The sequence below is a fragment of the Delphinus delphis genome, chromosome 16, assembly GCF_949987515.2.
Source record: "Delphinus delphis chromosome 16, mDelDel1.2, whole genome shotgun sequence".
Classification (NCBI taxonomy): domain Eukaryota; kingdom Metazoa; phylum Chordata; class Mammalia; order Artiodactyla; family Delphinidae; genus Delphinus; species Delphinus delphis.
The window spans coordinates 26680195-26692527 of record NC_082698.1 but is presented as its reverse complement, the minus strand read 5'-3'; the positions used below and the strand labels follow the sequence as shown (position 1 = coordinate 26692527).

Sequence of the window (12333 nt, the reverse complement as noted above, 5' to 3'; positions counted from 1 at the left end):
AGAATTCAGGATGCAAGGCTCATTCAATCACAGGCAAAACTAGAGAAACACCAGTCAGACCAAAGGGTAGGGTAAAGCCGTCATCAAAATTGGCACTTCTGCTATAATTGTCAACAAATCTACTCCACATACACGACTTTGCACGAGGGCCCAACTGGGCATGGGCCCCAAGCCTCTCCTGATGACGCCCACCTGACCTCATAAAATAAAAGCATTATTACATGGGATAAAACCATACACCAAAACATCTCCCTTACCTGTGCAATGGGCTGATAGCAATGGACCAGACTCGGTCTTCAGTCTGGATGGTGTGTAAGCACTGCCCCAGCCGGCCTGAGGCCAAAGGCCATACCTGGAAACAGGAGAGGAGATGCTCTCGTTGGCGTTGCCTGGGATCGGGATGAGGGTTGGAAAATGCACCAGGTGGAGTCACTGTTCCTAGGGTGGGTGGGGAAATGGAGAATCCTTTCTATCCTGTACACACAGAGCTCAGGGTAGCAGCAGAGGGACCTCTCCAGCTTCTGCCTTGCCTACCGCCCAAACAGACGCTGGCTCCCAGTCCTAACCACCCTTTCACGTCCACCTGAGAGCCCTTACGCAGCAGCCAATTGTATACCAGGGAATCAGGAGTTCCACGTTCCTCAGCTGAGACCTGACTGAGACGCGTGAGCAGGTGAGGCTTGCCTCTCTTAGTAACCTCCCCGTGTTTGTGGATTTTCCTTTTCCTGTCTCTCACCAAGATTTTACTTTGGGGAGGTAGGGAGAGGGAGGAAGATCAAGGCCCAGTATGAGTGGACAGAGATAGAATTAGATTAGAATTAGAGAGAGAGGAGTAAAAAGAAAGATCCAAGGGAAGGAAAAATGGAAGAAGAGGACTTCAAAGTGGGAAGGTGGTGTGTTGTTGTTTGTTTGTTGATAATGCCCAGAATCCAGTGCTATTCATGTCAGCAGGGAATTTAGCACCTAGTGTCACCAAAAGTAGCAGAAAAGCTTAACTCTTTTAAGCTTCCATATCTCCTACTGGTTAAAAATATTGCTTGGAGCACATTATCTGGTCCCTATCAGTCAGGAATGTACATTAGCAGCCACTCTGGGCTTAACTCTAATCAACACTCACAGAGCCCTCTCAGCGGTCAGTGCATTTAGAAATCTCCCATTAAGCACAAGGCCCCCTCACCTCACCCTACCCCAGATGACACACACAGGGGACTAAGCCTCTAACCAAACAGAGAGGAAACCTCAAATGTACAGGGCTGTCCCCAGACAGCAGCCAAGGAGGGATCCCGAGGAGGCCAGATGGATCAGTGACCTCTCAAGGTCCCTGCAGTGCTATAAGGGGAACACAAAAAAGTCAGACAGGACCTTAGATGGAAGAACTTTCAGGAAACATTCCTTGAGTTTAAGGGGTAGGTGATGGAGTGGGGGTGGTCCTGACTGCTTAGGATCACATGATACCTCTTCTCTATAAAAGGAGAAAGTGTTTCTTAGATTTTGTGTGTCTATGATAGGGGGAGAAGGGTGTGAGTTACTTTTCCCAACATCGGGAAAAGAAAATAAATTTAACAAGAAGATCTGAATAAGGAAGGGCAGAAAACAAAGGTAAACACCACAACTTTCCTGGAATGCCAGGATTCTGGCTCATTCTTCTGGATTAGGTCACTTTGGTAGTAACTAGATGCATCTAATGTCCTCTTTCAGACAGCCTTGGCTTGGAAGAGAAGTTTTTCTTTTCCCCCATGCAAACTACCTAGGAGGCAGGTTCTTGTTTGGTGTGGGTGACTAGAGACTCTGATTACAAAATCTCTGGGGGCAGCCCTAGGCCTGAATTCACTAGTGTCCTCCACTGAACAGGCTGGTGGATCCCCAGACTGAAAACCACAGAACAAGGTTCCTGGTCTCCAGGGGTGGCTCTGGAAGCATGCTGCCAATTTCCCAAGCACGATCTGGGGAAAGTGGCCCTCCTGACCCGCACCAGTAGTAGCACACCATCCACCAAAACATGAGTATGCTGATCACATCTTAACCCTCAGTGATCAAATTCAAAACAGACCCAACCCTGGAGAAGATATAACTCAGTGGGAGTGGGCATTTACACAGTCCTTATAAAAAGCAGTTGGCGGGCTTCCCTGGTGGCACAGTGGTTGAGAGTCCACCTGCCGATGCTGGGGACACAGGTTCGTGCCCCGGTCCGGGAGGATCCCACATGCCGTGGAGCAGCGGGGCCCGTGAGCCATGGCCGCTGGGCCTGTGCGTCTGGAGCCTGTGCTCTGCAACTGGAGAGGCCACAGCAGTGAGAGGCCCGCGTACCACACACACACACACACACACACACACACACACACACACACACACACACACGCACGCAGTTGGCAATATGTATCAAGATCCTTAAAATAACCAAAGCCTTCAACTCAGTAATTCTATTGTTGAGACTCTATCCTAAGAAAATAATCCTAAAACGAAGAAAAACCTAAATGATAAAAATATTCCCTGCAGCCTGCAATAGCAGAAAGAGCATACATGGGCTTTAGGATTAGACAAATCTGGGTTGGAACCCTAGTTGCTACTTATTTATCTCTGATGTTAGGGATATTTTATAACTTGTTAGCCTCAGTTTCCTCATGTATAAAATGGGAAATAATGCCTATCTTTTAGGGTTGCAGTGTGGAAAAATGAAGATAAGTGTAAAGCACCCAGCACAGAAGCACAGTATTTGGCAGACATTAGGCATCAATAATGGTGGTCCTTATTACTACAGGAAAGAAATAGATACAAACATCCACCAATAGGAAAAATAGTAACTAAATTATGGTGAGTCCATTGTGAAGCCATTAAAGATGACACAAGTAATTTGCAATAAAAATGGAAAACCTTATAAAATAAAGTAGACACAGCAGGGTACATTGGGTATATAAGATATATTATGAATGCGAATCAAAACTACAATGAGATATCACCTCACACAGGTCAGAATGACCATCATCAAAAATATCTACAAACAATAAATGCTGGAAGGGGTGTGGAGAAAAGGGAACCCTCCTACACTGTTGGTGGGAATGTAAATTGGTACAGCCACTATGCAGAACAGTATGGAGGTTCCTTAGAAAACTAAAAATGGAACTACCATATGATCCAGCAATCCCACTCCTGGGGCATATATCCAGAGAAAACCATAATTCTAAAACATACATGTACCCCAATGTTCATTGTGGCACTATTTACAATAGCCAGGATATGGAAGCAACCTAAATATCCGTTCACGGAGGAATTGATAAAGATGTGGTACATATATACAATGGAATATCACTCAGCCATAAAAAAGAACAAAATAATGCCACTTGCAGCAACATGGATGGACCTAGAGATTGTCATACTGAGTGAAGTAAGTCAGACAGAGAAAGACAAATATCATATGATATTTCTTGTATGTGGAATCTAAAAAAATGGTACAAATGAACCTCTTTACAAAACAGAAATAGAGTCACAGATATAGAAAACAAACTTATGGTTACCAAGGGGGAAGGCAGGAGAGGGATAAATTAAGAGATTAAGATTGACATATACACACTACTATATATAAAATAAATAACTAATAAGAACCTACTGTAGAGCACAGGGAACTCTACTCAATACTCTGTAATGACCTATATGGGAACAGAATCTAAAAAAGAGTGGATATATGTATATGTATAACTGATTCACTTTGCTGTACAGCAGGAACTAACACAACATTGTAAATCAACTATATTCCAATAAAAATTCATTTAAAAAATAGATATATTATGACCATAATTATGTGGGGAAAAATTACCCTAAAGGATAGAATGAGAAAATGAATAAATATAAATAAAGTGCTTATTAGCACAGTGCCTGGTTACATTCTATGTTATTATAAAACAAAAAAAGCAAACCTATGCACTGAAAAACACCTAAAAGAAAAAAAAAACAGTTCAAATGTTCCCTCCTTCATAAAATCTCCCCTTCCAAGTCAAATGTGATCTCTCCACCCTCCAAACTTTCTGGCCCTTTTCCTAGAGCCTTAAACTTCATAGTCCTGACCACTTCCAACCAGCTTCATAGCTTCATAGCTAGTGCATGCAGTCTCAACTCCCCTTAAGGAAAGGCTGTATCTTCTTCCCCTTTGAAGCCTCACATACAGTAAGCACTTATCAGAATGAAAGAAAGAATAAAGAAAATGGAAAAAAAATGAAGGAATGATCAGACCTGGCCAAGGCCCAGCAAGAATGTAAGCTACCATCCTATCACATCTCAGGATGGGGCCAGCCTCACCAAAGCCCAGAGGGGCAATCCAAGCTAAGTCACAGTAAATCTGAAACTAGGATTGGAGGCAGGGGAAGGAAGCTCTCTGGGCAGTCCCTAGCTCAGAAGTTTTGCAAAGAAAATGTTTTGTTTCCCTTCACCCCAATAAATCTCTTCCCTAAAACATAGTCCATTTTGGGGAACTCCTAAAAAACAGGCTATAGATGTTTACAGACAAACATGACTAAGTTCTTATGTAGGTTCAGGTATTAGAAACCTGTACAAGCAGCTGGAGAATTACAGATGCCACCAAAAAGAAATGGAAAGTCAGTTATAAAAGACTAAACGTGGGTAATGTGAAAATGGTCCAGGAAGATGAAGACGGCTAAATGCAAAGACAACAATAGAAGGAGGGAACCGAAGCAGCATCCAGAAAGCCAAAAAGATGAGCTGGCCTGGAGGTCACTGGGAAATCGCAAAACAGCTGACTAGCTTCCTGGAGTTGAAGAACCAGGGGGGAGAATTCTGTCACTGACTAAAAAGAAATCCTCAAAAGGAATAGGATCTACTGCAGTGACAATTTTAGAATTAGAAAGTACCGATTTTAATGCTTCAAAACTCTAAACCAGTAAATAATTATACTTAAAACATGAAACTAACCCAATATCCTAAATAAAATTGCTGTCAATCTTCAACTGTAAGCAGTCTATAGCCCTGAATTGCTACCTGTGGTCATAAAGCTTAGCTGTACACTGCTCTGGGTGTCATACCACAGAGAAATGGATAGAAGAGATGTCACTGAAGGCTTCACGGGGAAGCTTGAAGCTGTGACAAGAAAATGCTAGAATGAGATGAGAATATCTAGGTCCCACATGCACAAAAGGTTTCTGTGCAAATTGACTTCTGAGCAGTATAGCAAGTTAAGGTTGGTCTCTTTACAAGGAATGGTACAGAGACAATGACCAATCAGAAACCTGAAGTAAGTATGGGGTGGGGGATTCGGAAGCAAGAGATAGGAAATTCAGTTTCCATGTTGGTTCAAAAGATTTTCTGGGGTGAGATGAATTGGGAGATTGGGATTGACATATATACACTACTATGTATAAAACAGATAACTAATGAGAACCTCTATATAGCACAGGGAACTCTACTCAATGCTCTGTGGTGACCTAAATAGGTAGGAAATCTAAAAAAGAGGGGATATGTGTATACGTATAGCTGATTCACTTTGCTGTATAGCAGAAACTTAACGCAATATTGTAAAGCAACTATACTCCAATAAAGATTAATTAAAAAGAAGAAACCTTGATTTTAGACTTCTGGCCTCCAGAACTGGGAGGTAATAAATTTCTGTTGTTTTAAATTAAAAAAAAAAACAGAAGAAGAAGGTTTTCTGAATTTTTCTCAGGCTCCCTGTGCTGATGCACACGTCTCTCTGACAAAATACAAAGTGTAAGGAAAAAATTAGCAAAGGGAGGAGAAACTTCCATAAATACAAAGGAACGTATTTAGTCCTTCTTTTTACATAAATTAGCAACATTTTCACATGAAGGTGTAATCACTAGAGGGAACATGGAGCCAGAAAAGTTAGTAAAGATTGCAACTTCTCTCTCCTGAGTCCCCTCTCTATGTGTCCTAGAGTCCCATTTGCTGACATGGTCAAGCATTTTGCTCCTACCAGCACTGTGGAATCTCCAGATGCTGGGAAACACACAAGCAAGAACCTATCGAGCTTCCTGCACCATCAGCTGAATTATCAGCAAAGTTCCCACAGCAGTCTCAAAGGATCAGGCATGTGTGGGTCCTGGCAAGGGCTACTGGACACAGGGATGGAGAAAGTTCTTCTCTGCCTCATGGGTGAAAGCCTATTTGACCCAGACGTGGAGGAGCTGAGTCCATAAAGCAGGGGTTACACTACTTTATCAGTCTCATTCTGTTGGGCCTTGGCAGATGTCTGACTTTAGACCAGGCAACTTGGCAATGACACAACAAACAATGCCCTCCTCTAGTCGTCCTTCCACTGCTTACTGACCACATCACTCTCCAGAGAAGCAGTAAAAACACATTTTAATTATCAGCCCGATTGCTTATAAACAAGGTGGTAAAAAATTAACCTTCTCAAACAGAGAGTGAGCAAAAGGAGGGAGATTTTAAAATAAAATATTGGGGTTAGAACTCAACCCACAAACTTGAGAAAACTCAGCTCAGGGAGGAAAAGCTGGCCAGGCCTCTGTTTTTGAGTTCACGCCACATTTCAAGTGAGTGGCAAGCTTCCCAGCCACTGTCCACTCCTTTCCCAGGCCAGCTGGCAGGGACATAGCCTGGCATGGCAAGCTGCATGCCAGAGGCACATAAGTGAGTTCTTTATTGTGTCGTTTCCCCCACTGCCCCAACTCAGTACCCTCAGCCAATCCTGAGACTCAAGATCCTATCCACCCTCTCCCACCCCACTCCCTATAGACAGTAGGAAATAACAGTATGTAAGGGGGAGACCACCTCACCTTGGCCGTCCTGTCTCTGGAGCCACTCACAATGATGCCCCCTTTGCAATCCACACAGTTCACCTCCTGTTCATGGGCTGAGTACTTGACAGTGAAGGTGCTATGAATCTTATGAATGCCAATCTTCCCATCTCTACAAGAGAAATAAGAAGCCAACCCCCAAGAGCCAGTTATTCTCTCTGTAGGAAAAGAACAAGTCTACAGAAACAGCTGGAGTCTCCTATGACTTCCAAATTTGCTAAGCTTTAGACAATTCAGCCCAATAAGGTGCTGAGTTTCTAGATACCTTTACTTCTTCAGTATACTTGGGGCTGAACAGAGAGCTGAGAGACAAAACAAATTTCCCACTTGAGAGTATCAAAACCAGTTTCACTTTTCATTAAAGGCTCTTCCTGTTTTCCTTCTCCAGCTAACACTATGAAGTACCTGCTTTAAATGGAAAAAAAATTACCCCTTCTTCTAGTCTCCCTACTCATCCCTTTGGAGTTGAGACAGAAAAGTCAGAGGCAGGCAGAAGGTCTCTGAAGAATACTGAGGAGGAGGAAGGAAGGAGAAGCCTGCAGCACTTACCCTCCTGCACTGATAATATGCGAGTTGGCCAGCACGAAGTGGCAAACGTCCTCATCATGCCCAGCAAAGACTCCCAGGGGCCTCCGGTTCAAGCTGGCACCATCTGGGCGGAACTGATAGGCCAGGATGAAATTAGCCTGGGATATGTACAGAGAATCACCCTCTAGCTGCATCCAGGGCATCTGACTGCAGAGATGGAAAACAAAATTTAAGGACCATCAAGATATAGCATGAAGGGACTTCCTTGGTGGGGCAGTGGTTAAGAATCTGCCTGCCAATGCAGGGGACACGGGTTTGAGCCCTGGTCTGGGAAGATCCCACGTGCCGCAGAGCCGCTAAGCCTGTGCGCCACAACTACTGAGCCTGCACTCTAGAGCCCACAAGCCACAACTACTGAGCCCGTGTACCACTACTACTGAAGCCCACACACCTAGAGCCCGTGCTCTGAAACAAGAGAAGCCACTGCAATGAGAAGCCCACGCACCACAACGAAGAGTAGCCCCCGCTCACCGCAACAAGAGAAGGCCCGCATGCAGCAAAGAAGCCAAAAATTAATTAATTAATTTTTTTTAAAAAAGAAGAAACCTCCTCAAAAAAAAAAAAAAAAAGAAGATATAGCATGAGAATTCAACTTCAAACTCCGGAGAGGCTGACCAATCCCCAACTTAGCAATAACCTGCAAGGTTAAGTCTATACCTCACTCACCTCCTTCAAAACTACCTACCCTTAGGCTACCTTTAGAAAACTAGAGTGATTGAGCTTTGTGGTGACCTAATCTTCTTTGGACTTTCTAAAAGAAAGTCAGAATAAAAGACCAATTAAATATCACTTTTAAATGGAGAATGCTTGGGACTTCCCTGGCGGTCCAGTGGTTAGGACTCAGCGCTTTCACTGCCATGGCCCTGGGTTCAATCACTGGTCAGGGAACTATCCTGCAAGTTGCCCGTGGTGCGGCCTAAATAAATAAATAAATAGAGAATGCTTAAGGCTTGAATTACTGGCTACCTATACTTCTTGTGGGTAGGCAGAGCAACGAAAATGCAATGATTGAGGGGTGGGGAAGGGCAAAAAGAAACCTTCCACCCAGATGAAGTAATTTTTTCATTCTGTGTCCTCACTGATCTGAAGTTTAAGTGATAAGTTTCAAGGTTCCAGGGCCTCCATACACACCTCTTTCCCAATAGATCAGTTAGGGTGTGATAGAGAAAGGAAAAGAGTGAACCCAGGGAAGCCCCATTCCCTTGTCCTACTAGAGCAAAAGGGCCTTTTTTTTTTTTTTGGCTGTGTTGGGTCTTCGTTGCTGTGCACGGGCTTTCTCCAGTTGCAGTGAGTGGGGGCTACTCCTTGTTGCAGTGCACGGGCTTCTCATTGTCATGGCTTCTCTTGTTGCAGAGCACAGGCTCTAGGCACGCAGGCTTCAGTAGTTGTGGCACATGGGCTCAGTAGTTGTGGCTTGCGGGCTCTAGAGCTCAGGCTCAGTAGTTGTGGTGCAGCATGTGGGATCTTCCTGGGCCAGGGCTTGAACCCGTGTCCCCTGCATTGGCAGGCAGATTCCTAACCACTGCGCCACCAGCGAAGCCCAAAAGGGCCATTTTTAAGTGAAAGGAATAAAGCCATTTAGGAAAGGATGCTAATGTACTGATTAAATTCCTAAATCCTCACAGAGGATACCTACATTTCTGTATTAGAGGGTAAGTGTGGCAATGGAAAAACATAGCTCCAGAGCAGTCTACTACAGTTCAGAGACTACAGAGAAATAGTTGGCTCTCACAGGCAGCTGATAAAAGAAATACACAAATAGTTAAAGATTCCCTCTACAAACTGGCAGGAGGAAAAAAGGTTAGAAACCACAGGTCAGTCCCATGGCACAGAGTGAGACTTAAGAAGAAAGAGGACTCTGCCAGACACCATGCTCTCTGGTGGGGACTAAGCCCCTTGCACAAGGTACATCCCAGCAGCCTCTCCTACACCACATAGGGGTCCTAGAGCTACCAGGTCCCAAGCAAAGCATAGGGACAGATGATTCATCCCCATTTATAGAGACACCATCTCCCACTGCCAAGCCTGTCTGAGCAAACTGGGTTGTGTTTCTTCCCCAGACTCCTTAATACAAGTGTCATGGGAATGTGGAAAAGTTCTGCAAAGATGGACCATTAAGTGCAGCTTGGACTTTGTAGTAACTAGTTTCTGTACATGAGGTTTTTACAAGCGTGTGCAAGTATTATATGGAACATGTGTAGAGTGTGTGCAGATGCCTGCACTCTCATTCATTATGCACATTCCTCTTCAACATCCCCTTGCACGAGTTTGTGGCACACTCAAGTGGGCAGCAAACAGAGGGGTTTGGAATTCATGTGTTTAGAGCCATCTGGTAAACAGCCATTTGCCCAGGACAAGAAACCAGGTTCATGTCAGGTGAACAGTGGAGAATCACGGGGCAGCCGGGTAACCACTTTGTGTATTTATTTGCCAAATTGCTTGAAACCAGCCCGAACAGACGTCAGGAACAAAACCTTGTTAGAGAAATAAACTCTTCTTTCTGGTAATAAAAGGCAAAAGTGGGAAGCAGAGGGTAAAGCCCTTTGTCATACAAATCCATCTTTCTCCCCTGTAGTTGCTTTACCATCATCACCACCACATAATTTGCAGTAACCCATGTCAGTGAAAGCAGCAGAAATTGTATACAAGCAAGAGAAAAAGGTCATCAGATGAAGAAGCCTGCCTGAACCTATCGGCACAGGTCCAGGTCCGCTGGAATGTGGAATCATGATGTTCCCTATCCATTCCAACCAATCAACAAAGAGCACTTTTTTGGTAGGGAGTCAAATAATAACTATGAAATAATTCAGCATCAATGAAGTATAAAATTTGTGGCATTAGCAGTGCCAAAGCCATTATCTAAATTTCCTGCCATTTTTTCCAAGCTCTACCTCCTGTAACATACATATCCAAACCTTCAGATCCTATTTTGCTTTTTAATAAAAGTAGGGGAGAGGGCTACAGGAAGCCAAGAGTGAAGGTGTAACTCTCTAGAGTAGAAAATTTTTTAAAAAAATTGTAAAACAAGATGAGCTGAAATATTGGCTTCATTTATTTCTTTTGATGAGGTGCATTAACAGAGGTTACCTCTGAGTGGTAGGATTATAGGTAAGTTTTATTTCCTTCTTTAAGCTCTTCTATGTTTTCAAATTTCTACAATAAACATTTATTATTTTTATAATCATAAAAATATGGAATCTGTTAAAATAAATTACATTTTTTATAATCTTTTTTTAAATGTGAAAAAAAGTTGTCCCTCCGATGCCCCTTTTGTGGTATTTAAAGGACCACCAGTGCCCCATCACCCAAGACAGGCACATTTATACTCCAGCTAGGACTAGATTTTTCATTTCCCAGCATTCTTTAATGTCCCAGGTAGCTCTGAAAGAGTCAAGAGGCTACTTACCTGCATTTCCACTTCAGCAGAATCCCCTCTCGGCAGCGCCCCAACCTCCAGTTCTGAGATACCTTCACCCGTTCCTTCACTGGTACACTGGCCATCCTGTGTCCAGACAGAGCAGATAATCCAATCACTACAACTCATTGCCAACCAGAGAAAATTCCCTGGGCTTTTTTTTACAAGTCAGGACTCAGAACATCCAGAAAATATGTGAATATAAGTGAACGGGTTAGGAGACAAGTAAGAAATAACTCTTCTCCCTCCACACTAGGATAATCAAGAAAGCCAAGGAGAACAGCCTGTCCTTTAGAGTGTCCATAGTGATGCCAAAGCTATCTAACAGAGAAGGGATGACAAAGAGTACTGGGACCACTGGTTAGCCATGTGGAAAAAAAAAAAATCCCTACCTCACACCATACAGAAAAATTAATTCAAAATAGATCACAGATTTAAACATAAAATCTAAAACTATAAAGCTGTTAGAAGAAAAAATATAAAAATATCTCTGTGGCTCAGGAAGTAGACAACAGTGTAAGACACAGAAAGCAATAACATAAAAGAAAAATCCAATAAATTCGATTTTATCAAAATTAAAATTTTCTGCTCATCAAAATGAATACACAAGCCCCAAAATATGAAGAAATCCTCCCTGTATGTGTGTGTGTGTCTGTGTTTGAATAAGGAACTCTCCTACATCCTTGTGAGAGATGAACATGGTACAGCCTGGGAAAAGGTCTGGCAGTTTATTATAAATCCAAACATATACCTATTCTACAACCTAGCAATTACTCAAGAGAAATGAAAGCATATGTCCACAAAAGGCTTACTCAAGACTATTCATAGGAACTTTAGTCATAATAGCCAAAAGTTGTAAACAGCCCAGGCATCCATCAAAAGGAGAATGGATAAACACACTTCAGTGCATATTCATACAATGGAATACGACTCAGCAATAAAAAGGAAAGAATTATTGATACACACAATGATGTGGGCGAATCTCAAAAACATTCTGAATGAAAGAAACCTTACACAAAACAGTTCATATTGTATGATTCCATTTATGTGAAGTTTGATTAGAAGGATAACTAATGAATGGTGAAAAAATCAGAACAGTGTTGACCACCAGGGTGGAGATGGGAATTGATTGGGAAATAATATGTAGAAGCTTTCTGGGGTAACACTTTATATCTAAATCTTGAAGGAATTTGGGTCATGCAAGTGTGTATGCATTTGTCAAAAACGTATCAAATGATAAACTTAAAATTTGACCATTTCATTGTATATAAATTTTTCTTAAAAAAAAAGAACCATAAACCAATATACTCTAGTCAATGATATGCATGCACGCAAAACTGTTTAGAGGTGAAGTGTACTGATATCTGCAACTCACTTTAAATGCATGATAAGGCAAACATAGTAAAATGTTCACTGTAGAATCTAGGTGGCGGGTGTATGAGTGTTCATTATACAATTCATTCAACTTTTCTATATGTTTTAAATTTTTCATTCAAAAAATGTTGAAGGGGAAGTGTCAGTAGTACTTTCTGGATGAAGAAAGTTGGA

General features: G+C 42.6%; 1 protein-coding gene across 1 annotated transcript in view; it reads right to left on the bottom strand.

Annotated features, from left to right (window-relative positions):
• FBXW4 (F-box and WD repeat domain containing 4) overlaps positions 1 to 12333 on the bottom strand; it is an 80969-nt gene that overhangs the window by 53685 nt on the left and 14951 nt on the right. The window contains exons 2-5 of the mRNA XM_060034215.2: positions 10777 to 10872; positions 7332 to 7517; positions 6762 to 6894; positions 258 to 352 (exon numbers count right to left, since the gene is read on the bottom strand). Of these exons, the coding sequence (XP_059890198.2) occupies positions 258 to 352; positions 6762 to 6894; positions 7332 to 7517; positions 10777 to 10872 (510 nt within the window). The remainder of the gene's footprint in view (positions 1 to 257; positions 353 to 6761; positions 6895 to 7331; positions 7518 to 10776; positions 10873 to 12333) is intronic.